At 33.6% G+C, this 26,112-nt stretch overlaps 1 protein-coding gene across 5 annotated transcripts in view; it reads right to left on the bottom strand.

Annotated features, from left to right (window-relative positions):
• STXBP5 (syntaxin binding protein 5) overlaps positions 1–26,112 on the bottom strand; it is a 191,741-nt gene that overhangs the window by 50,213 nt on the left and 115,416 nt on the right. For 2 of the 5 annotated variants that reach the window (XR_012433518.1, XM_005552078.5), the window contains exons 12-21: positions 25,837–25,984; positions 25,534–25,601; positions 25,218–25,258; positions 24,125–24,345; positions 23,149–23,327; positions 14,446–14,571; positions 12,233–12,384; positions 5,601–5,666; positions 766–825; positions 620–667 (exon numbers count right to left, since the gene is read on the bottom strand). Coding sequence is in view for 3 of the 5 variants with exons in the window: in XM_005552078.5 (XP_005552135.1) it covers positions 620–667; positions 766–825; positions 5,601–5,666; positions 12,233–12,384; positions 14,446–14,571; positions 23,149–23,327; positions 24,125–24,345; positions 25,218–25,258; positions 25,534–25,601; positions 25,837–25,984 (1,109 nt within the window). In the remaining 2 variants the exon portion in view is untranslated. The remainder of the gene's footprint in view (positions 1–619; positions 668–765; positions 826–5,600; positions 5,667–12,232; positions 12,385–14,445; positions 14,572–23,148; positions 23,328–24,124; positions 24,346–25,217; positions 25,259–25,533; positions 25,602–25,836; positions 25,985–26,112) is intronic. The other 3 variants (XR_012433519.1, XM_005552080.5, XM_005552079.5) reach the window with 2 other exon arrangements.

Here is a 26,112-nt window from a genome sequence, read left to right as displayed (position 1 = left end):
ATGTCCTCAAAGTTTGATTATATATTTTGTTCCCTAATTTTAAACTTTGAGAACTTTGGACTGAGTAATTCATCTCAACATATATTCACAAAAACAATCACAAGAAGTAATGCATTTTTTACTTGCAGTGAGGGAGTGGGGGCAGTCCTAGAAAATTCCTATTTAATCTTGCCAAAGGCGGTACGGATTATAGACTAAAAGGGTCAATCTTTTAGAAAACCATTTCCTTGAAATACGGGGTCTTGAAAATATGAGAGAGATGGAATAAAGGTAGAAAAAACACAAATAAAACTATAAGCAACTGCTTCAAAACCTGGGAGTATAAAATTGTGCTACTTATGGCATAAATTGAACCCTGCTTTATTTTAAAGTAAAGCAAAAATAAAATTAACAGAGAAATTCACACTGTAAGTCAGAGAAAGAACTGCAACCCAATTGAACTGATTTTTAATAATTATTGCCCCAGTGAGTTTAAAAGAGACACAGCCCAAGAGATTATTTTTTAGCATAGGAACAACAAATTTACACAAAAATGCAATGCAATGGATAATTTTCCAGTGTTGGGTTAGCACTGCATATAGCAAGGATTAGAAACAAAATAGAAATTTCTATTTCCTACCTATATCATTGGCTACCATCTTGGAAAACTTTCTGCTTTTGGTCTTCACTGAAAATAATATTTTGATATAAAATGTCAAAATCTATTCAAAGTAAACTAAATAAATGAAACATAAAAGAAAATACTTTAAAATCAAGATACTATACCCTTTTCTATAAAATTATTCATTTTTTGTTCATCATCTGAATTGTGTGGTGATGAAGAACCTACACAAATGAAGACAATGGAAGGAACAGGTACATGGTCAGTCATAAACACTGAGTTGTAACAAGAAAAATGTACAAATAAAAAATCTGGTAACTTTTAAAACAAGTTATCACCTAAGTGACCACAAGAAGAGACCATGTATATAGTAAATAACAGTTCTTATACTATTACAGTATAGTAATAAGTAGTGCAGTATCTCTCATGGTAGACCCTGGTATATATAAATATTAACTCTGTAACAATTTGGCAAAATCTCGGTATATTAGATGTTAGAAAATATATAAGGAAAACTATAAATAGTATTTAACTGTTTCTTTGAAAAAATCTGCAATTCTTGATAGTATTAACTGAATACAGCTTCTCTAGCAGAACCAAGATCTTGTACTATAACTTTGCTGATAAAATTTGTTATTTTAGAGTTAGACTGACAGTTTAAAACTATATATTCATTCTACTACATACCATAGAAATCTTTAAAATGTACAATAAGGGATCTTTAAAATAGTGAAGATAATATTTATATTTGCAGGTATGTTCAAATGTCTACTTAAATTTATGGAGGTAAGAAATATTTAATTTTATTTTGGCTGTGATTCCCAATATTATTATATAAAGTTACCTAATATTTCTTTAAGATTTTTTGGGTTAAAAATATTTTTAATTTCTCATAGTATTCCTTTTAATTTATAACACACATCTTTTATTATAAATGTGATCGATCCTAAGTAGTATTTTCGTTGATCACTTTTGGACAACTATTCTTTAAAGGCACATCTCAATACCTCATCCATTCAATTTTTCAGTCTCCTCAGCTGTAAATCACTTCTCCTCCTTTGAGTTACCTTAATGTTTTATCTATGTATTTCTCATATGATGCTAACCACTTAATACCTTATTATTTTAGATTTATGCACACATGACCTGCCTCACTGGAATGAACTTCCAAAAGGCAGGGCCTACATTTGATTCATTTTTGTATTCCTTTTGTAATTAGTGGAGTGTGTTACATGTAGAATTCTCTAAGTAAGTATTTGCTGAATTCATAATGCTTTTCTGCTAGAGGGAAATACCTAGAATGTAACTGGAAGCAGATAAAAAGGTTTCTTTCTCTGCTTTAAAAATATCCCAGTAAAGCACTGAATCTTAATGAATCAGGTCAAAATTTGACACCACATATAACACTCCCCAATAAAATTGTACCTCCTTCCCTTGGTCAAGTGGTGAATGTCCTTGACAGCTTTTCTCTGACTGACTAAAACCTGCCAACATTGGCAGAACCACTACTTTTATAGTGGTTTTAGAAGGTTACTTTTTTAAAGTCCCATTTTTTGCTAAATGTCATTTACAGATCCTCATAAATCCCACTTCAAAAAATATCACACAGGTAACACTGAGCTCATAACATTTCCAGGAACAGAAATAGGTATAGTTGTTTTTAGTATACTTCTGAATTTAATTCTAAATAATATAATGGTTATATGTTATAAATATTTGAAAATATCACTATTATCTCTACAAAATAGCCACATGAATGCACAAAAATGTATTATTGATACTAGTTTTGATATATTTCATATCAAAGCAATAGCAGGATAACATATCTATACATAATAAAATTAGAAAAATATTTGATATTTTCAAATATAAGAAGGCAACATAGGCTGTAATGTAAATAAAACAAGGAGGTTTATTTTTCTTCTAACTAAAAATACTTACTACTGATTGCTATAACTTCTGTGACAGCTCATGCAAAAGCTCCAAAATAGTTTTCTACTTATCCTATTTGAATATACTTACTAAATTTCTACAATGAAACACAGATAATATCCACAGCTTATTGTTTTTCTAGGACACACAGCATTTAAATCATGAATGCACTTGAGGGCACCATTTATATTATGGTATGGGTGGCCCTGAGTTTTCTTCAGCTTGAAATAACCTAACAGTTAAAAAAATTATTTTAACATGATTTGTTATGTGTGTGTGTGTGTGTGTGTGTATTTGCATGCAGTACTAAACAAATTCCAGTATTACTAAAGTGCTCACTGAAGCAACATGAGTTCTTTGACGTAAAGATCAAATGAAGGTCTTTCCCTTCATTTGTTCAGGATGCATATGTTCAGTAGGCAGAATTAACTTTCTGTTAGGGGGACCACTGGTTTATTTAAAAATAAATGAAAAGGTTAACTATATGCATTACATGGATTTTCTCATGATGATTTCTGAAGACAGCTTTGATTTTAATTAACTAAACAGTTGAGATCACAAATCTTAATTACGAGATTTAAAAGGTTTTCAAAAAAGTTTCCCTTCATATACGAATTATTTTAAATGAACTTACTGGTTTTGATAAAGGCATATGGCTATTTTATATTTCTGTATTTGTCTGCCTCTTAGTATTTATGAGAGACTCATTTTAACTCCCAATCCACTTTTATACATTTCTTCTTTTCCCATAAATACCAACTTATTTTATATTTGCTATATCAGTTTTAATAATCTATAATGCATCAATTAACTATTTTACCTTTTTATATTACTCTCATTGTGGAAACTATTTGAGGCTTGTAATTTAATTACTAATTTTTATGTTTTTAAAAACATGATCCCCTTGTGGCTCTTTTGATTCACTTCAAATTCATCCCATCTGTTATTCTTTTTTGACCATCTCAAATTAGTAGAATTTGCATGTGTTGGCCAGAGGGGTAATAATAAATTATTTCTATGTTAACAGGAATGAACGTTCAAAAAAGTTACAAATATACAGAGTAAGATAATTAACCCATGAGAGATGGCAAAAATTACTATTAAGAATTCTTACATGGACAAGTTGAGAAAGACACACACAAGCTACAAAAATGCAGTGTCAAAATTATTTACATTAAAATAGTTTTCCAGAATCTCACTCTAGTTTCTATGGTAATACTCTTACTAGTTGTGCATAACCGGTATCTCCTGCGATCTGAAACAACTATTCCCTCTTAAAGTTTTTATTAAAAAAACAGTATTTCCTGATATGTAGAAACCAATATAAGTCTCAGAGAATTCTTATGTTTTTCAGAGCATAATCAAAGACTAAACTAAATAAAGGTTTCTATACCTAATGATAAGAATACATGATTTATCAATGATTTTTTGAAGTCACAATTTTTACTTTGCATTTCAAACATGCTGAGATAGAAACAATGAAATATCTAGGTCATCTGAATTTCTGCATGTTAAAACCATTACTTTCCTTTTCACATGGACCAAAGAGCAAAAATGTATTTGAAAATGCTGAACCATGTTTGAGTTTCTCTGTTTTGAGAAACAGAATTTACAGGGGTTTTAACCTTGATTTACTTTTTATATTTATATACTTAGATTTAAATATACACCTATCTTCAAATATCACTTGTTCGTTTATTTCAAAGGGCTAGATGTATCCACTTTTTGAAAGTCTGGCCCAGAATAAAAAGGAGTACTAATTTATTTGGGCTGAATCTTATTAAAACGCATCCTATGGGATTTAACATATTTAAGCATAACATATTACATGTTCCATGTCCAAATTGTCCACCCTGGCTTATATACTTAACATACTGACAAATGCATTTACATGGATTTTGGAGAAGATGAGAAGGTCAGAATATTATTTTATGTAGTTAGAAGAAGAGTAAGAACTAAAAGATATTACAATTCTAAATTCCAAATTCAGAAATAAATAATCCTAGGAGACAGAAAACAGTTCCTGCTTCATATTATTCATTCAAACTTAATTCTACCAATGTTAAAACTTATCAGGTACTAATTATGTGAGCAATTCCTCCATATGTTTTATTAGTTTAATGAATAAATTTAAATATGAAGTTTAAAGAACAAGAAAGTCAGAAAATGCATAGATACATTTTAACTTTAAGAAATAATCAACTAGTTTAACATCAGGAAAATGCAATTGTAAAAGGAAAACATCATAAAAGCTTTTGCAGTCTTAGATATAATAAAATATTACACTAAAATGTGAGGGAGTAAAACAAAATACTCTTGTCAATATTTCCCATTCTGACAATTGTTTCTGATGTAGTATACCAGCTATGGAAGGAACAAAAACTGTCTTAACAACAGTGTTACTTATGCTATGAATGATCTTTTCACTAGAAAACTGGTGAATAATATTAACTTTATGAAGGATTAGAAAAGGATCAATCCACCAAAATAAAATAAATTCAAAATCTTGTTAAGAGGTCTCCAAAAATAATAAAAATAACATTCTTTTGAAATATTAATATATGCATAAGTCACATAAAGACCCATCTATAGATAAGAAATGAGAACTGCTTTAATACAGCTATAAATGTATAAGAAATTATTTTCATCATAAATAAAAATACACACAACTAGTCTATAATTATTCGAATTGACCATACTCATGACTTGATTATAAGTGTTAAACATTTTTTCATAACGTTTAAAGATTGTAGATAACTAAGACATTTGATCCAATGGTAAGGAGTAAGATATATTTTCTATAAAAAAGGTGTAAATATAAGAAAGTTAAATAAACAATTACAGGATTCTCAGCAGGTGAAGTTTTGGATTTTTATTTAGCACAGCTACATTTCTTTCCGCTTAATCAGAAGTCAAAGAAAGCAGTTAAGATTTTAAGGATAAATATACAACACAAAAGTTTTTGTAGATGTATTTTAAATGCATCTCTATCAAAATGTACACTGGTATGCTATCTTAGATTTTATAGAATCGTAATTATTAATGAAATTTAAAAAAAACAAATTACCAGAAGTTGGAGACTTGCAGCGATCCTCTGGAACAACAGTCCCTTCACTAATATCACACAGACCGGCTACAAAACAAAAACAAAAAACAAATCAACCCATAAATTTATATAAGTGCGGTTTGGTCTTTTATTTATAGTACATATTTAACTACCGTCCATTAAAAAGAACCCAATAAATTAACAGACTGTTGGTATTGATACCATGCTCATTGGGTTTGAGACAGAAATATTTTATATTAAAACACCTCAAACTAATACAGCATTCATCAGTTAAAAATATAATCTATGATAAAATACAAAGTAAACAATATGATTATAAATTTCCCTGGTGACTGAAGTTATAAAAACCCCTGCAAATTGTCTAAACACTATAAATAAAGACACATCAAGAATTTGGACTAGCTGGGCAAGGAGTCACATGTCCGAGCCTTAGAAGTCAGGTGTCACATCGACGAACAGAATGTGTATGTATCACCAGTATCTGCTTTTCTATTACTTTGGTAAACACATTTCCAACAGTCACTGAGAAAGCTTTCAAAGTAACATTTTCTGAGAACATGAGTACTGAACTGGGCTTCTAAGAAAAGTTTTCTATTTTGAGGCACACATTAGTTTTTTTTATTAGATAGGAAGTTCTTGAATGAGAATTAGTCGTTTTTTTGTTTGTTTTTTAAGACAGTGTTTCCCTCCGTCGCCCAGGCTGGAGTGCAGTGGTGCGATCTCGGCTCACTGCAACCTCCACATCCTTGGGTTCAAGCGATTCTCCTGTCTTGGCCTCACGAGTAGCTGGGACTACAGGAGTGCCCCACCAAGCCCGGCTAATTTTTTTGTATTTTTAGTAGGGACGGGTTTCACCATGTTGGCCAGGCTGGTCTCGAACTCCTGACTTCCAATGATCCGCCCACCTAGGCCTCCCAAAGGGCTGGGATTACAGATGTGAGCCACCAACCCAGCCTGATAATTAGTAGTTTAAAAAAAAATCTTCATCAAACTAATGGTCCTGGAAGAAAACCTGGTTTTTATGGTTCTAAGATGATAGATGTAATTATAGGTATGCATTTAATCTTTGATAAAATATTTGTTTATATACATGTACTCTTTCTTGATAGCACACTCAGAGGATATCTAAACAGTAGTGATAACATACTCCAGTTTTATGATGTGCCTAGCACTGAATAAAAATGATCAAATTTGAAATTTTACCCCCTTGGTATTTTGTCAACTGCTACTAAAAATTATACTTAGGGGAAATCACTTTGAGGTTTCAGTTGAGGGTCCTCATGATATAATAATTACTGAACTTATTGACTAAAAAAGTTATTAGACTTACATGATATAGTTATCATTCTTAAAAAGGCCAAGGAAGAAACATTTAGGAGTTGAATTACGGAATGTGGATAGAGAGGATTTCATTTAGATATTAAACAACTGTTAAATAAGCTAAAAATCCATTCAGTGCCTTCTCTCTCACTTAGGGTAAAAGTCAAAGTCCAACCCTACTTGGTGGGGTGATGTATACGATCCTATAGTATATTGTACCCTGTTACCTCTCAGACTATCTGCTGTTTTCACTGACTTGCCCACCACTGGTACTCTCTCTTCTCCAGCCACACTGACTCCTCATTGTTCCTTGAACTCACCAGGTGTACTGCTTCAGAGCAAATTGTGCTTATTCTCTTGCATGAAATATTTTTTGTTTGATTGTTTTCCCAGACATCCTCATGGATAATAGCTCTCTCATTTCCTTTAAACTTGAAGTCATCCAGACACTCTATTTTATTTTGAATTTAACACTCCATCATTGATATTTCAAATCCTCCTTCAATTACTTTTCCCCTCGGCACTATTAATGTAATCTACTGTATATTACTTATTTTTTTAAGTGTGTGTCTCTTCCAGTAGAACATGAGTTCCGTGAGGGTAGAGAATTTTGTCTGTTTTGCTGCCTATAATGGTGCATAGCACATGGTAGTCTCAATATTTGTTGAATGTTTGAGTGAATACATGTGAAAGAATTTCATAGCATGTAACCTAATCTATCCCCTCTATTGCTGCCAGAATCCCTTCAACAAATATTCCTAGCAATACATCTACCTAGGCTCTGGTCAAACGTATCTCACTCAACCCAATTAGTTAAGTGGTCTTAAGTGACATTTACTGAGTACTTACAATGTGCCAGATATGGTTTTAAGTGCTTCATTCATTTAACCCTAACGGCAGCAAATGAAATAGACAGTATTATTCTCATTTTACAGAAGAAGAAACTGAGGCACTGAGTGTTTTAGGCATTTTATACAGGAACAAAAACCTAATTACTTATAGAAATGGTCCACTTAATTGCCACTCTTAGAGTTTTTTTTTTTTTTTTTTTACTGGTAGAAAAGCTCTGCATGCTTTAGGACAAAATCTGCTTTTTATAATGCCCTGATTTAAAAATAAGGAGAAAATAACATAACATAGACATAGACATAGAACTATAATTTTAACTGTTCTAAACTTCTCACATTAGTATATTCAGCAGTTCTGCCACATTACTGGCACACACGAAGTTGTGGTCAACAGTAACAAAACAACCTCCTGAATGCCAACAACGTTCACTCACATGATTAGGTATGCCACATGTGTCCTCTCAATAATCACACCAACTTTATGAGGGAGTCACCATCTGCATTTTATAAATGAGGACACTGAGCCTCAGAGAAATATCCTTTCTAGTATCACAAACTTATACAAAGAGTGGAGATTTAAACTTAGATGTGCTTTAACAAAATCTCCAATTATGTTTCACACGAACTACTCTTAAGCCAGTGTTTTCTGTTCTATATGTAAACAATCAATCTTTATAACCTAAACTCAGGACTCAACATGTATTGTTGATAAATCTCATTTCTTTGGTTTAAATTTACTGTTTCTACCGATAAATTATCTTTTTGAGTTGTTACTCTGCCATCAAATGTAATACCTACCTTGCCCTGAAATAGTGACCATTCTGATAAGCCTATCTTATCTTTCAAAAGTCCAGATAGGAAGCTACATTTACTATTTGAAATATTCAACAAAACATAATCCTATGTTATTCAACACAATATATGCATTAACTGAGGCACACTACATCAAGGTAATTAGACCACACATTAATCCAGTACCATTAACTGAGAGGGCTCACAAATGTTTTCTGTAAAGATCCAAGTAATAAATAGTTCAGGCTTTTTCAGCCAAAATCTCTGTCACCAAATATTCAGCTGTTATGTTGCAGCACAAAAGCTGCAACACATAACAAATAAACATGGTATTTCTCCAATAAACCTGTATGTACAAAATCAGGCACTAGGCTAGGTTTTGGCCTACAGACAATAGTTTGCTGACTCTTGGTTTAATCAAACTTTCCATCATTAAACTGAAATAGGTATTGAGGTCACTTCTACTTGTCTGGTTCACAGAAATATCCTAAAATTAATTTTCAAATACCTCATTAACTTCAGGCAACATTAGGTCAACAGGCTGCCATAAGTCATCAAGGTAGTTACCAGATTAAAAAAGTAAAATTGATTTTGCTACAACTTACTTTTAGTGAACTTCTGCTGACTTCTATCGATCATTTCTATTTTCTATATGCACATAGCAACTCATTCTAGAATTCTGACTAATTTGTGCCTCAAATAAACTGAAATGTAAAATGTTTGACCTTCATCAGCTGGGGATACCTTTTAAATTCACCAATTATCTTGATATTCTTTTTATTATTGCTTGGTCTGCCTCATTTACATAAAGGACCTTAGGCTTCAATTTCTCTTATAGCTTTCATACTTTCCAGAGAGGAAAATGATTCTTCTTAATGTAGCACTCAGAATCAAAGTTACTTAATTCTACTTTCTACTAATATACACGCAATCATTAGTAGATTTAATATACACACAATTATTAGTATTTTATCATTCTACTGAATCATAAAACGTGACCAGCAAAACAAGATACATATTATCCAACAGTTCATTTTTAGTAGAATCAGATTTTTAGCAGATATGAGTAGCTGAAATACTTCATTACTTTTTGTCCTTGTGACAGTTTTAGAATTTTTATTATGAAAACATGGCCTATATTTTACTAAATAATACAACTGCATTGTAGTACAGCTATGACACATTTAAACTTAGCCGAAACAGTTTTATGTTAAAATTCATATGAACTACATTCTTTATAAAATATATCAGCATCTATTTGTAGCAAAACAAAAAATTTCTCTAAACTGTTCTTCTAAAACAGCCTGAAGAACAATTTGATGATATTTGGTCTACACCTAAGAACATGTTATAAAATACACGTTAGGAAGAATATCATTTTTTACCTCACGACAAAGAACTTTTATACCAATCATTCTATATTTATTTCAAATATTTATAAATTTGGGGGGGATTAGTGTCAGAAATATTCTTAAGACGTTATTTTAAAACATATTTCAACATAATTTTAATTTTTATTTAAAATATAACCCTAAATATTGACAAAGTGAGGCATAATAACAATGGGTGAATATCTTAAACTAATAAAGAAAAACTCAAATAGTTCTCCTGTGCCTACATAGCTAATTCTTCAATAATAAAATAAAGCAAACAACAATATAAATAATATGTATTATGGGGTTTACTGGAGAATAATGTAGGATGCAGTGAAATTTTAAAAAGTATTTTTAAAATTAAATGCTAAAAATCAGTCTCTATCCTTAGATAAATCTAGGCATTTAATTTCTAGCAATTTTATATAAGCTAGTATAAGGTATAAAGGAGAAAAGAGGTTAATTTTATGGATAGTGAAATTTTTACCACATTTGTAAAATAAACTAAAGGTTTTATCTTCAAAAAATATTTCTTCTCTATCATGATAACTTTCTAACATTCTAGCATTAAATATTAGTATCTTTGCTTTATAAAGAGATAGAATTGGGGCACAAGTATTTAAATAGCTGTTTTCATATACATGTCATGAGATGAATCTAAGTAATGAGTACAGTGTTTTAGACATAGAATGTTTTAATAAGCTCTTTTAAAAATGAACAAAAAAACTCCCAATGATTTTACAAAGAACAAACAAGCCAAAGCATAAATGACTTACTTAAAAAAGAAGAACGAAGTTTTTTCATAGATTCAGAATATAAGCTAGAAAGGCCGCACATGCAAGAAGTCACAATCAGCACACCTTAGTGAAACAATGAAAAGCGGAAGGAAAAAAAAAGGAGACAAAAATACTAGAATGGTATGGTTGGGACAACAATCTCTGCTGAAGATATTACATGACAAAATGATCACATTCAAACAAAAATGGAAAAACAAAACTTTGAAAAGAAAAATTCAATCATCAAGCCAAAGTAATAGAAAGGTCTATATCCCCTCATATTTCTTTCCCATGAACTGTAAAATTTGCAGTATTAGTTAATAATGTACTGAACACAACTGAAAAATGAATTGCAGAATGACTTTTAATTCAGAGCAGACTGAGTTAGGAAGTACAGACCAGAGCTTCTCGAATGGTGTTTCAATACACACTGGTATTCTGCAAATGAGTTAAGTATGCCCCAAATAGGGTTGCCCTCAATCTCTGGTCCAGCTGGGCAGGCCCTGGGGAAACTGGGTATCACCAGGCCAGTTATAACTGGAAGCCTCATTAGTGTACCCTGTGTGCCATATATCAAACGCCATTTTTTTGTGTGTGTCATGAAATGAAAAAAGGGCAAGAAGTACTGGTATATATAGCTAAGTATACATGTATACCTTGAGGTATTATGGTAGAACATTTAAAATTACGACTAATTACCTAGCAAACATAAAAGAACTCTATAAAGAGAATTCTCAATGACTGTAGGCTTACATTTAATCAAAGCTATCTGAGAATGCTATATTTTCAAAGAACTAAAATTTACTTTTGCATTTTCCTTTTTTTCCCACATGGGAATGATTCCTTTGAATTAAATAGTTTAAATAATAAATCATTGGTCTTACAAAAACCAAACAATGAAAAGGAACAAAATCTCTGAAAGTAACTTTTTTATATAATAATGATACAAATATTCCTTTTGTTATATTTCAGCTGAGAAGTTTGATCCTGTGGTTCTTTCTCAATGTGCAATAAAATCCTATAATATTAAAAAGAAAAGCAGGCCGGGTGTGGTGCCTCACACCTGTAATCCCAGCACTTTGGGAGGCTGAGGCAGGTGATCGCTTGAGCCCAGGAGTTTGAGATCAGCCTGGGCAACATGACAAAATCCCATCTCTACAAAAAATACAAAAAATCAGCTGGGCTTGGTGGCATGTGCCTGTGGTCCCAGCTACTCAGAGGGCTGAGGTGGGAGGATCACCTGGGCCCAGGAGGTCAAGGCTGCGATGAAGGCACTACTGCACACCAGTCTGGGTGACAGAGTGAGACCCTGTCTCAAAAAAAAAAAAAAAAAAAAAAAAAGCAAAAACCACAACTATAGAAAACAAAAATAAAAAATAAGACTCATGCCTTTTGCTAGTTTTTGGAAGTCTATATATACAGACTAAATCAGGCAAGCTATTTACCTAACTGAAATACTTATATTCACAGAAGTAAGTCAGCATTTATAGAAATCCTAAAGCTCAGGATTTTCTTCTTTTTACCTCCTGAAGGTTGTCGAGATTTACGAGGAGATCGGGGTTCTCTCCGGTAGGGATCATTAGAGCCATATAATTCAATAGTGCCCAGGTTGAGCAGCACTGCTTTCTGGAGGTAGTCAACCATAGCAATGCCATTGCAGTTGCCAAAAACCACCCTGCAAATAGGAAAATAACAAACATTTTAGCACAATCAAATAATTCCAAGAAAATGTACTACAGTCTACAAGGCTGAAGAAAGAAGCATGGTGGGTCCTTCAGAAAATTCTTTGAAACAAAAGATAACTATAGGAACTGAAATACAGGTTACATGTGCCTTCTCATGGAACTGTTTAGATCTTCTGCAGACATTAATTATTTAATATCACTAAATCAATCAACTGTATTATTTATAAAAATATTTGGCATAGGAGTTGAAACTTGATCAGAGATAGAAATCTCTCACACCTCGCAATGCAACATCTATTTTTCTACCTTGGGGGCATTTTGAGCTCCTCACGGGTGGGAGACATTCCCTTGTACTAGGCAAGTAGGAGATTAGACATTAGGGTAAGTTTTGGTAATCATTCAAGTCAAGAATAAAAAGTAGAAAGTATACATCTTGGAGGCCTCACTTTGGGGTGTTCTAAATATCTTCTCAATTATGAGTCAGGAACTATGAATAAAGGAAATTTATTCTTTTAAGATATTTTAAGCCAGGAATGGAAAACTGACATGTATAGAGGGCTATATAAGTAAGTAAAAGAGGACATGTAAGCACACGGTTACTTAAGAGTGTATGGCACATCTAATGAAAAGCTTCAACTCTGTTCCAGCTGAAGCTGCCATGCAGAAACATGGACACGGCCACATAATCAGATTTTTAAGTTGGAGCTCTAAGTATGGATTTATATAGTCTTGGTAACTAATTAAAATTCTAAAAATACACAGAAATTGCCAAACAAAATACAACTGTAAGCCTAGTGAGGCCTGTAATTCATTGATTTGCACCTTCCTTTGAAACTTCCTATTGGTTCTTTTTCTCATTTCCTATGTTTTTTAATGGTTGTGGACAATAAAATATTTAAAATAGGAAAGTTTGTGCTCTTACATTGTATGGCAGCAAATAAAATATATGAAAGAAGACTATCTCAGACTGTAGCCAGTGTTAGTTTGATGTATAGTTGTCCCTTGGTTTCTTCAGAAGCTTGGTTCCAGGACCCCCACAGATACTAAAATCTGCGGATGTTCAAGTCCTCAATACAAAATGGCAAAGAGTTTGCATGTAACTAACATACAGTCTCCTATATACTTTAAATCATCTTGAAATTATTTACATATACCTAATACAATGGAAATGCTATATAAATAATTTTTATACTGTATTTTAAAATTTATTTTTTTAATTGTTGTATTTTTTTGTTATATTTTCTGAATATTTTTCATCTGCAGTTGGTTGAATCCATGGAAGAAACAGGTGGATACAGAGGGCTAACTGTACAGCTGCAAGAGACAGAGTAGGTGGTAGGAGCTACTGGCAAGAAAAAAAATGAATGAGTCCCTAGGGCTAGCATCAAGCAAGGAGATAATGAGCTACACATGATAAATAGCTCCGGGACTGAACAGTCAGGAAGCAGTTGCTTACACTGCAGTGTTGACTTCTGAAACAAGAAAATAACAAATGTTTTACAAGTCTATCATATTGTAATAAAAGTATGTATAACTAACACTATATGGCTGAAGGCATGAATTGATAAATAAAACAAGTATACTGTAGTATAGGTGAATATTAATTATCAGGCCTTTACAATTTACACAAGTTAATTGAAAGTAGAAAGAAAAATTACACAACTACAGTTCAACAGTTACAAAAATCAGTTTTATAACACAGTCTTCTGGGTTCATGTTGTTAGATTTCCATTACAGTAACTATTAATAAGAAAATTATTTCTGGGGGTATATCTAGGAGAGGATATACTGACTTTAAAACTTCATCGCAAATAATTTATTGGTCCATGAGGCATTTAACTTTACATCAGGAAGTACTGCATGCATACCCGAAGTAAGTTATTCAGAATGAAATTATGTTCCAAATAAACAGTGAATTTGGTCTGAAATTAAAGTTATAGAATGCCATTTTAGGTGACGATATAACAAAGACCATCCTTTCTATTTTTAAAAACAAAATGATGTATGGAATACTATGAAGAGACTTAGAAAAAAAATAACTTTATACTTACAGTCCATAGGAAGAGTTGACTGCCAGGCTGGTTATTTGTTGTGGTGGTTCTCCACCCACCCAAACCAACTGAATAACCAGTTCTGTCTGATAACCTGGAGACTGTTTCAGTGGTGAGTTTTTAACTCTAAAATAAAAGAAAACATGTTATCTTTCAACCCATTTTCAACTATTGTCCTATATAATTATAAACATCTTTTTATATGAAACGATACTAGATATTTAAATATACAAAAATCAGAATCCTGTTATCTAGAAGCATTTAATCTATGCTTGGAGGGACTCAGTATGTAATTAACAAAAATAATATGCAAACTCTGCATATAAAGTGGGGGAGGACAGTAGGGGTGAAGGAAAAGAAAAGAAGTGAGGAGGAAGAAGAGGGCTTGGAAAGAAGGCAGGAAGGGCTGGGGAGAAAGATGAAGAGAAGCGGCAGCCCAAGGATTAAGAAGAGAAAAAAAAATCACGTTAGAAAAAATGTAAGTTAGAAAAGCAGTTTTGAAAACAGCTGGGCGCAGTGGCTCACACCTGTAATCCCAACACTTTGGGAAGCCTAGAAGGGCAGATCACCTGAGGTCAGGAGTTTAAGACTATCCTGGCCAACATGGTGAGACTCTGTCTCTACTAAAAATACAAAAATTAGCCTGGCGTGGTGGCGTGCGCCTGTAGTCCCAGCTACTCTGGAGACTGAGGCAGGAGAATCACTTGAACCCAGGAGGCGGAAGTTGCAGTGAGCCGAGATCGTGCCATGGCACTCCAGCCTGAGCAACAAGAGCAAAACTCTTGTCTCAAAAAACAAAACAAAACAGAAACACAAAACTTAAAAACATGATGTAACAAAATGAAAATTGTCCAAAAACAAGTTAAAAAATGAGTTAAAACAAATATGAGCAATTTATCTGTGTGTGTGCCTACTTTCACCATAAATCTACCTTGACTTTGAGGTGACAGTATTTTTGATCACAGAGACTCTTTTTAAATAATTACTGAATAATGCTACAAAAAATGCTCTTGCAGAATATTCGCAGACAGAAAACCCAAGTTCAAGGATTGGTAAGTGTTAAGTTTGGCTACAGTGGTAGGAGTGTGTAGTAAAAATGAGAAGATAGCAATACAGGCCAGGGCCAGACTTTAGAGGGTCTTCAAGTCCTGTCCACAAAGGTTTGATGTTGGTAGAAAGAACTCTTAGCAAGCTGGACTTTGAGTACTGATTCTGTTACTCACCAGCTGTCTTTTCACCTAGAAAGCGGGACTATTACTACCTAGTCACAATATGAGGAAACTCTGAACGCCTATGAAAAGTGCTTTGTAGATGGTCACATTAGACAAAGGTAATATATTTTCGTTATTAAAGAATTAAAAGACAGGCCAGGTGCAGTGAGTGGCTCACACCTATAATCAGAGCACTTTGGGAGGCTGAGGTGGGCGGATCACTTAAAGTCAAGAGTTTGAGACCAGCCTGGCCAACATGGCAAAACCCCATCTCTACTAAAAATACAAAAATTACCCAGGTGTGGTGGCGAGCGCCTGTAGTCCTAGCTACTCAGAAGGCTGAGGCAGAAGAATCGCCTGAACCTGGGAGGCGGAGGTTGCAGTGGGCTGAGATCGCACCACTGTACTCCAGCCTGGGCAACAGAGCGAGATCTCTGTCTCAAAAAAACAAAAAAAAAAGAAAAAGAAAAAAAAAGAATTAAAAGCCAATGAAGGTTGATAAGAAATATTTGGGGAAGATTAATTTGGTGAATATAGGTAAGATGAAGTAGAATAGGGACACCAATTGGGAAGTTCCTGTGATTCTGATGTGAAACAAGAAAAAGGCAGATTGAAACACATTAATGGAGTAAGAATAAACTAGGCTTTACATTTCAGGAAGGCAGAAACCTTGCAGCTATTAATACTTATAACACTGGCACAAAGGAGGTACTCAATATTTACTGAATGAATGAATGAGTTGGAGGTTGAGTAGAGGTAGGGTAGAGGAAGAAAAGAAGACACAGAGAATCTACAATCAGACAGAAGGGAGGGAGGGAGGAATAAAGAGGTAGTTTTAGAAGACTATGGGGTTAAGTTTGAGATGATGGTAGAGAACTACTAGTGAAACTAATCAGCAGGTAGTCAAATCTATTCCCAAACCTCATGAATAGTTAAGTCCATGCTGAACTACACTTGTCATTAGGATTTTAGAAATGAAGAGTTAAAGAGGGGCTTAAAAGAGTCTGAGAGCTTCTGAAACAATACCTGCTATACTTGTTCCAGAAAACTTCAACTGTACTTGAAAGACACATTTTTTAAAAACGTGAACAATTTTATTTTTGTGTGACTGCTTTTATTGTAAAAAAACTCTACTAGGACTTTAAGTTAAAAACATTTTTGATTGCACAAACTCTTTGCCTAGTAATTCCTACAGCAAAACACATGCAAAGCCTGGTTACTTCAGCAATTCTTAAGGCTTCTGCCTTGAAATGACAGTGTGTGAAAGCAGGAAGACTACTCAATGTTGAATTTCCTGCCACCAAACTCAGAGGTAAGAACCCTTCTGAATCATTCAGTTGGTATTTCTAATGAGGAAGACCATGGCACCTGATGTTTTGATGACATACATGCTAGGAAACAGCAAAAGTTGTTCAGACTTCAGGGTAAATGTGAATCACTCAGGGCACTGCTTACACGAATTGAGCTATAGTTCACTTCTGGCTGGTCAAGGTTTGCAAGGCAATGCATTCAGAACTGTAGACTGGCTGAGGCAAAATTTCTAAATTATTCTCAGGGAAATACCCACTAATCAGCTATAGCTCTCCATCTCAAGTGACAGAATAACAACTGAGGCATTTCATTTCTTCCCAGAGTCAGCCTTAACACAGGAGTAGACTGAAGGGTCTGAGTGGTCTATCTTCTCTTTCTATGAATTAGGTATAGAAGGTAAGGGTCAAGGAAGTGTCCTCCCTCCCTCTGGCATATTAAATGTGCATAACAAATTCTCAAGAGCAGAACCAGGCATCCCAGGGATAATTCTAGAAGTGCATATATGGGCACATTGAAGATTTAAGTGACTAGGACACACAGAACTCATAGAATTCTTACTTTAATTAGTATAAGGAAACAAAAAATGTTCTTAAGTAGAAATAAAAAGGCAGCCAAACATGATGCAAAATGGTAAAGGATGAAAAACCTAAGCCAAGAAATGAAAGCAGGTAAGTTACATTTTAAAAATATGAAATGGGAAGACGGTACTATGTTTTATTCTAAATGGTTATGTTATCATTTTAATGTTTTTAATATATTCAAGTTAATTTGTTTGCTTTTTAAGGAAAAAGTTTTATAAAAAGCTGCATAATTTGTACAAATGTATTTTAAATGTTAAAGTGATGGTAGAGGCTCACAGTTTCAAAATGATGGTTTGAGCAAGTACCTTGCAAAGGGACAATAAAAACGCTTCAAAAACATAAAATTTAATTGCTAAAAGAAACAAGTCAAACAGTTGCCTTTTCTTTTTTACCTTTCTTTTTTTTAAGAGGCAGAATCTCACTCTGTCACCCTGGCTTGAGTGCAGTGGCATGATCATAGCTCACTGTGGCCTTGAACTCCTGGGCTCAGGCAATCCTCCCACCTCAGCCTACAGGTGATGGTGCCATGATGGCTAATTTTTAAAAAACTTTGTTGTAGAGATAGTGTCTTACTATGTTATCCAGACTGGTCTTGAACTCCTGGTCTCAATGAATCCCCCTCCTTGGTCTTAAACAGCTGCTTTTAAAATGTTTCTTCAAATAAACCAATTTTGTACAAAGGCATTTTGTATAAAAAAAGCCTCAATATTAATTATATTTTAACATCAATTTTTGTTATACTTCTCACTTTAAGAAACTGGCCTTCAGGACCGTGGACTAAAACAATGTGAAATTAATACATACCCACATTTATTTGAAGACAATTAAAAGAAAAAAATGAGGTATAACTTGTTTGTGATTTTTAAAAAATCACTTATACAGATTTTAGACAAAAATGTCCAAAACTTGTACTTTGTATCTTTCACTAGCTTATACAATATTCTACTAAAAGACTAATTTTCCCTCTCATGACTCTGTCTCCAAAAATTGGTCCTTTAGTAATGTAATACTAGAGAATTATTACTACCAATGAATTAATTTTAAGATAACGGCTGAAGAAAAGGAAATAGTTATCACGCAATCCCTACATTTACAATCTTCCCACGCGTTCCTGTTCTTGAGTTTTCTCTAAAATCCAGAAAAAGGATCAAAATAACCGTAACTGTATCAATAGAGCCATTATTTTATGATTTTTCTAGTATGATTTGTTTATATTTCTAATTTTAAAAATCAATATTTAAAATTTTAAGTAATGTTGTAATTTAAACGTATAACTTGATGTAACAATATATAACATTATCTATTAAAGTTAGTAATGATTTGTATTCGTGTGACCAGCAAAACCGCCCCCTACCGCCGCCAAAAACAAAAATCAGGCACATGTGCACACATGCACACACACACACACACATATACACACACACAGTCAAATTATCAGGACCGCTTCTCCACATCTTGTGTATCTTCTTGAGTGTCAGCGGAACTCCTGGGCTTCTCTCTACCCTCTTTCTAACTGTATCCCAGGAATGGTAGAGTCCCTATGTAGCTGGTAAATATGGAAATAATTAATGAAGCCCTCTCATTTCCCCCTCAATCTGTGTTCATTTGGGAGCAAGTCTGCCCAGGGGGTGCATTTTCTTTTCTGCTCCTGCAAAAGCAGTGTTCTTAATACTGCCATGGCGGGGAGGATAAGGCTATCTTTGTATACAGGTCAGTCAGTACCAGGAAAACTACCTGGCTCTTGTGCTAGTTGGCATCTTTTACCTTTATCAATAATTAAGGTGATATTTTTAGTCACCATCTGAAATTATTTTATTTCTTAATGTGTTAAGAATACAGATGGGGGCCAGACACAGTGGCTAACATCTATAATCCCAGCACTTTGGGAGGCCGAGGCAGGCAGATTACCTCCAAGGCTGAGGCAGGCAGATTACACTTTGGGAGGCCGAGGCAGGCAGCCTGGGTAACATGCTGAAACCCCATCTCTACAAAAAAAACACAAACTTAGTTGGGCATGGTGGTGTGTGCTTGTAGTCCCAGCTACATGGGAGGCTGAGTTGGGAGGACCGATTGAGCCCAGGAGGTCGTGGCTGAAGTGAGCTGTGATCACGCTACTGTACTCCAGCGTGGGCAACAGAGTGACACCCTGTCTCTTAAAAAAAAAAAAAAAAAAAAAGATGAATCCAGATAGGTAAAGAGAAGTATAATTACTGAGCTCCTTCGTAGACTCTAATAAGCAATTACAGGTGACAGGACTCTGGCTGAATCTCCTATGTGTGTCTTTAAAGTCTGAACTGCTTCAAAGTTCCATCCATTTCACAAAACATACTGACAGGGCAGTTTACCTCTATCTGATAACAAATGCTACTTCCAAAAAGAACTGTCCCTTAAAACATTAACAGTCTCAAGATAAAATGAATTTATAAAGTTTTATTATACATGAGGTTAGTTGTTATAAAGTTTTATTTGTGCACAAAAAACCAAAATAGAAGAAAAATTATTAAAGTAACTCAAAACAATGTAATTGCCTTATACATCACTTGTCATATGCTCAAAGGTCTAAAGGCAGCTGTCATGTTATATTTTACTATTCATCTAGTGTTTTAATATTAGTGGTAATTTCAATACTGCAATTTTGGACTTACTTTTGTTAACAGATAAATAATATTAAATGGAATAATTCCAGGCTAATCAAATTATAGGAGAAGAGTGATTTGGGTAAGAGATTTAAAGTTGTTTATTTACATTATATAGTAATGTAAAAACTCAATGAAAAATAAAAGAGTTTTAATGACTGTTTTTAAAAAACAATCCCCCACCCCCCCCGCTTTTTTTTAGCTCTTGTCACTGGGTGGTCTACTGTAACAATACAGTGCTTATTAAAAATAATGTTACAAACATTTCTAAAGATCACATTTTGGTCTGTTATCCTGTGAGGGCAAGAAGTATTTAAAGCAAGTCTAGAACATCTTGACAGAAATTAAGGATGGTCACAAAAGTTCTGAGGTGGTGTTAAGAAGACACAAACACCAACAAAGAAGCTCCCTCTAGAAAACTGTGAAAAAATCGTGTTAAGTTGATAAAATTCAGTAAGTTAAAACAAATTGCCTATAAAAAATACCTAGAGTTCCACAATAATATTCAAAAGGAAAAAAAAAATCATCAAATCACAGTCATTAGTTATTTTAGGATTCAGAACAAACTGTTAAGATGTTATTGTGGTATATCCTAGGATTGGCAAAGTGTATCCATACACAAAAGATAACACTTAATGCCAACAACAGAAAGGACTCTCCTCACATAAATCATTAATGGATTAGCTAATGAGCCTCTCTGGCTGCTGGGACTAACCATCAGCTTAAAACGAATTCCTATATGAAGTGACATTCTATTAAATAATTACAAAAGATTAATAGTGTGCCATGACATTCCAGCACAAGTATGAAAAGTCCTCCCAAACAAGAAAGATGGCCATAGCATAATCTCAGGTCCATGAAAAATAAAGAAAACTCATAATTGCAGAACTAAGTCACTATTACCTTTAAAATGGATTTGGGTACTACTGAACTCTGCATTTTGGTTTGCTGGTTTTCACAGTTGCTGCTGGTTGCTGCCTTAACTATTATCCTTGCTCCTTCAGACAGTAAAAAAACTAGAAAAAAGGCCTTTCTAAGAACAGAGGACAAAGACTTGACTCACCTATTATGCCTGCCTTTAACTTTAACCTAGAAAGCCAAGGTAAGAGGTCTTGTCACTCTGGTCCAAACAGTACTGCTTCTCCTGTCAGTGGTACTTCCTCTGACCTATCTTGTCATGAGAAAGCAGTGCATTGATGGTGTTTTTTCTTCAGGTAGGAAAAGAATTTAATGTTTTATAGTGCTGGATCTCTGGCCACAAGCCTAAGAACACTTGGAGGCCTAAGAAATTATGAAGTACAAATTAAATAAATTATTCTAATTCTGTTGAAGATAACGTATATTTAGATGTAATTGTTATTTTGTTAAAATGTCACTTCAGTAGTTGAAAACACTGCTTCAGAAGTATAGAAATGTTGCCAAAAAATGCCCCAAAGACAAATTGTACTATGTATGTTATAAAAATTAAATTTAACAAAGGGCTTGGAAAAAAACATTAAAATCAGAAACAAGGGCATTAACGGAACATTTACAATTTTAAGTGTAAAGTAGTACTGAAGAAGTAATAGAGGGGAAAAGTGTAGAATTCTGTATTCTCAAGTCTCATTCTAGTTAAACATGTGCTAGAACTACAGTTATAAGTGTGTATATTTTAGTACATGTATGAGACAGAGAGGGAGGAGAGAAAGAAAAACTTGATACCTTTCTGAGAAATGTAGCTGCTTAACCTCAATGGGTATATACTGTTTGGATCAGAGGTTCTTATCCTTGGCACTACTGATGTTTGGAGCTGGGTAATTCTTTGTTGTGTGCACTGCCTTGTCCATTGTAGAATATTTAACATCATCCCTCACCTCTACCCACTAAATGTCAATAGCATCTCCCTTCCTCCTGTTGTGTCTACTAAAAATGTCTCCAAATGTCCCCTAGGGAGCAAAATCATACACAAATGAGAGCCACTGGCTTAGAATACATAACCTTAAATTTTCGTAAACATATAAATAATTTTCTAAAAATCTGTAGTTTTAAAATGACTGCAATATAAAAAAATCTATCCATTTTATCTTTGGTGTGAGTGCATTATTCATTACACAGACATTCTTCCCAGCAATTATTCAACTATCCACCAGTAGAAGAGACTCAAGTAGATTAAAGTAAAACAGTACAAAGCCTGGTCCTTTTAATACATGCAAATTATTTCTCTTACTTACCACCCTCTCTACCTTGAACCTAGTACACTCTGGCTTTTGTCCTCCACCAATCTACTGAATCTCTCTGAGTGCTACCTGAACCACCTTTCCGTCATTATCCTAATTGAATTCTTCGTAAATACACTATTAATCACATAGTCTTCGTGTAAGTTTTCAATGATTTTAATTCCTTACTCATTGTTTTATTTCTCTGCCTATATCATTTAAACATTTTAACCACTCAGTAACAAAAATTGGACAGAAAAAATAAAACTTTATCCAATTTATCCCTGTATAAAGTAAGATGTATTTAAATTTAGGATGCAACAATAAAAGGTTTTAAAAAAGATACAGTGGTGCTAGTGAAGATTCAGAAAAAGGTAAGACAATGATTAGAAAACAACTGAGTCTTTAAAGACTTAAAAAAACAATTTTCAGTCATAGAAAGCAGTCAGAACATAAATCCAAGCTACATATAAATCAAGACTAAAAACACTGATGGGTTTAGAAGACTGAGTGATAAATAGAAGTTAGATCCTTGCTGCTTTACGAGACTGTTTCGAGATTAAACGTTAATAATTTAAGGATGCAATCATATTCCTCTTGATGTCATAGAAAAATGAGTTGGACTAACCATAGCAAAACACAGGAAGAACTATTCTTATGCCATTTTGCTCCATCAAAAGAAAATGTTACCATAGCTCTACTAATGCTTACAATTTATATAAATTAAAAGATAATATCCAAAACTCCTCTGTAGTTTTTTATAACTCACTTTAAACAAGGTACATTATCACGAAGCCCATCAGATGAACTGCTACTGGTAGACGGATGAGATTGAGGAGGAATGGGCTGAGGGTTGGACCCTCCCACGGGTGTTGGCAAAGGTGGGGGCTGCTCACCCTCTGGAGTTTCCACATCATTTATCTCATACAATAATCGAACTTCGAGCATCTGTTGTAAAAGTAAGGTAGTTTACTTACTCCTAATAATTATTGCTCTTTTTATTACAATTTATATGCACACACATAAACTTCAGTGGCAAGAAGATTTTTAAAGGCAAAAATTTAGCAAGATTTCAAAAAGTAAGGATTTAGCAAGAAAGAAAATGTTCTTGACTCGGAGTACACACACAAACGTGCATTATGATTTTAGAATTTATGATACTTGTGTTAATATCAAATTAGAGTATACTCATATTCGTATTAGCTTTCCTTAAAGGAAACATACACTATACTTAAGGATTTAAATAATCAGTGAAAATATATGCAATAATGCTATTTTTTACAAAAGAGAGATAATAATGTAAATACTAAGGTGTTTTCAAAAGTTCTGTACAAAACTGACTGCAAAAAGTCTTCCAAATCGGCCAGGCGCGGTGGCTCAAGCCTGTAATCCCAGCACTTTGGGAGGCCGAGACGGGTGGATCACGAGGTCAGGAGATCGAGACCATCCTGGCTAACAGGGTGAAACCCTGTCTCTACTAAAAATACAAAAAAACTAGCCGGGTGAGGTGGTGGGCGCCTGTAGTCCCAGCTACTCGGGAGGCTGAGGCAGGAGAATGGCATGAACCCGGGAGGCGGAGGTTGCAGTGAGCTGAGATCGCGCCACTGCACTCCAGTCTGGGCGACAGAGCGAGACTCTGTCTCAAAAAAAAAAAAAAAAAAAAAAAAAAAAAAAAGTCTTCCAAATCATCTACAAATTAAAAAATGTCAGACACTTGACCATGAAAATAACTAAGACATTATTACCGGAATGACTTCTGTGATTACTTCCTGCTTGCTGAATCTATAAATAATGACATGAGCTGAAACTCCAGCTATGCACAGCATTCTACTTTCTGGACACCAGGAGATGATCTGAATGGCATATGGATCTTCATCTACAATGTCTGTGTTTGGCCTGTCATCTTTATTTCTTGACTTTTCAAATACTTTAGATGTCTTTAGTTTATATAATACTTGTAGGGTTACTGGAAAAAAGATAATATATGTTAAACATTTTAACACAAAAAGATCAAACATAAGGTAACATTTAATCACTCATACTATGTATGGAAAATGGTCTGTATTTATCTACACCATATTTTCATTTCCCAATCTACGTTAGTCTATTTTACATTTAGATAATATATTCTTTGTACTCATTGACCAAACAAGGGTATGCTCATTGTATTCATGAAGAAAAATCTATTATCACAATGGATTTTAGGTAACCTTAAAAAAATGAGTAATAAAAACATTTTGGAAAAACAGTGTGTAAATACTTGAAAATAATAAACAATATGGTTTGCTTCCTAAAGTGATTTTCTATATATATTCTCTAAAAAAGATACAGTACCAATATAATTAAACATTCCTACATGAGGAAACACAACATATCCTGAGTTAACTGGATTCCACCTGAAGGCTTGCCATGTGTGTTTTGCAAACATTAATCATTAAAGGCATTATTTCCTTTTTTGCTACTATGTAACCACCAGATTTATTTCACAAACACAACATGAACCCTGGTGATACAAGTATAGAGTCAGGCATTAAAAGTGTTCCAGAAATTTCTGTTGATTTGGAACACATTCCCACTTCCCCTAACTCTGACTTAGGAAGAGAGTTTGAAGAAATTTTGAAAAAAGAAAAAAAAATTGAATACTTGTGTTGCACATTATTCTTGATTTACTAAGACTATCTTTATTAAAAATTTTAAACTCATGTATTTAATAAATCAAGCATTAAATTTATAACCTCTAAATTTCAAATTATTGGTTATGCAATTATTATAAAACAGGATGTATAAAAGCAGTGATTGTGTAACATGTAACAAATAATGAATATTAAAAATACTTACTTGCAGAAGCATCCCAGAATTTAACTGAACCATCAGCATGCCTAAGAAAAGCAATGTTAAGAATGTGATGAATAAAATTAGTTTTTCCTTCTTTAAATGGATACTGCTATTAAAAAGTCACCAAAATGAGTAAAAAGGTAAAAAAAAAAAAAAAAAAAAAAATCAGGGTAAACTGGCAGGTTCTTAAGAATAACTTATTTCTTACTATATTACAACATAAAGGAAAACTCTACCTGCCCAATAAGTTAAATTTCATGCAGTCTTAATTATATTTAGCTATTAAAGATTTACTTGGTGAAGACAGACTTTTACTTACCCTGTAATAATTATTTCTGGGTAACTTTGAGCACCCAAGCCCCAATTACCTCCATTGATGGGCCATTCCTATAAAAAAAGATCACTGTATAAAGCAACTTGCAAGCATACTATATACCTTCATACGTGTGTGTGTGTGTGCAGGTGTGTATAAATAATCCAGTGAAAAACATATTTTGCTCACAAAAATAATTTTTAATATATTTTTTATAGAAAAGGTATCAATGTTATCAAATACTACAAGGTGATAAATATAGAATAAATACGAAATATAACACTACATACTGAAGCTCATGTTCAATACCTTTTTGCTGTAACCTTGACGTTTCTGTCTAGCTCCAACAGAATAAAGTGCAGGAATAAGGTCCACAGGACAATCAGCAAAATATTCGCAACATGTAACAGGGGACTCATGTATACTCAAAGGGTAGGGATTTTCAAATATAGGATATCTTTAACAACAGGAAAAAGAAAAGTATTTATTAATTTAATGAATTATACCATACGATTAATACAACAATAAAAACTTTTAAAAATGTACATACTATCAGAGATTAAATTGATTTAATTTTTGTAAATA

The sequence above is a fragment of the Macaca fascicularis genome, chromosome 4, assembly GCF_037993035.2.
Source record: "Macaca fascicularis isolate 582-1 chromosome 4, T2T-MFA8v1.1".
In the NCBI taxonomy this organism is placed as follows: Eukaryota; Metazoa; Chordata; class Mammalia; order Primates; family Cercopithecidae; genus Macaca; species Macaca fascicularis.
This window is presented reverse-complemented; position numbering and strand designations above follow the sequence as displayed.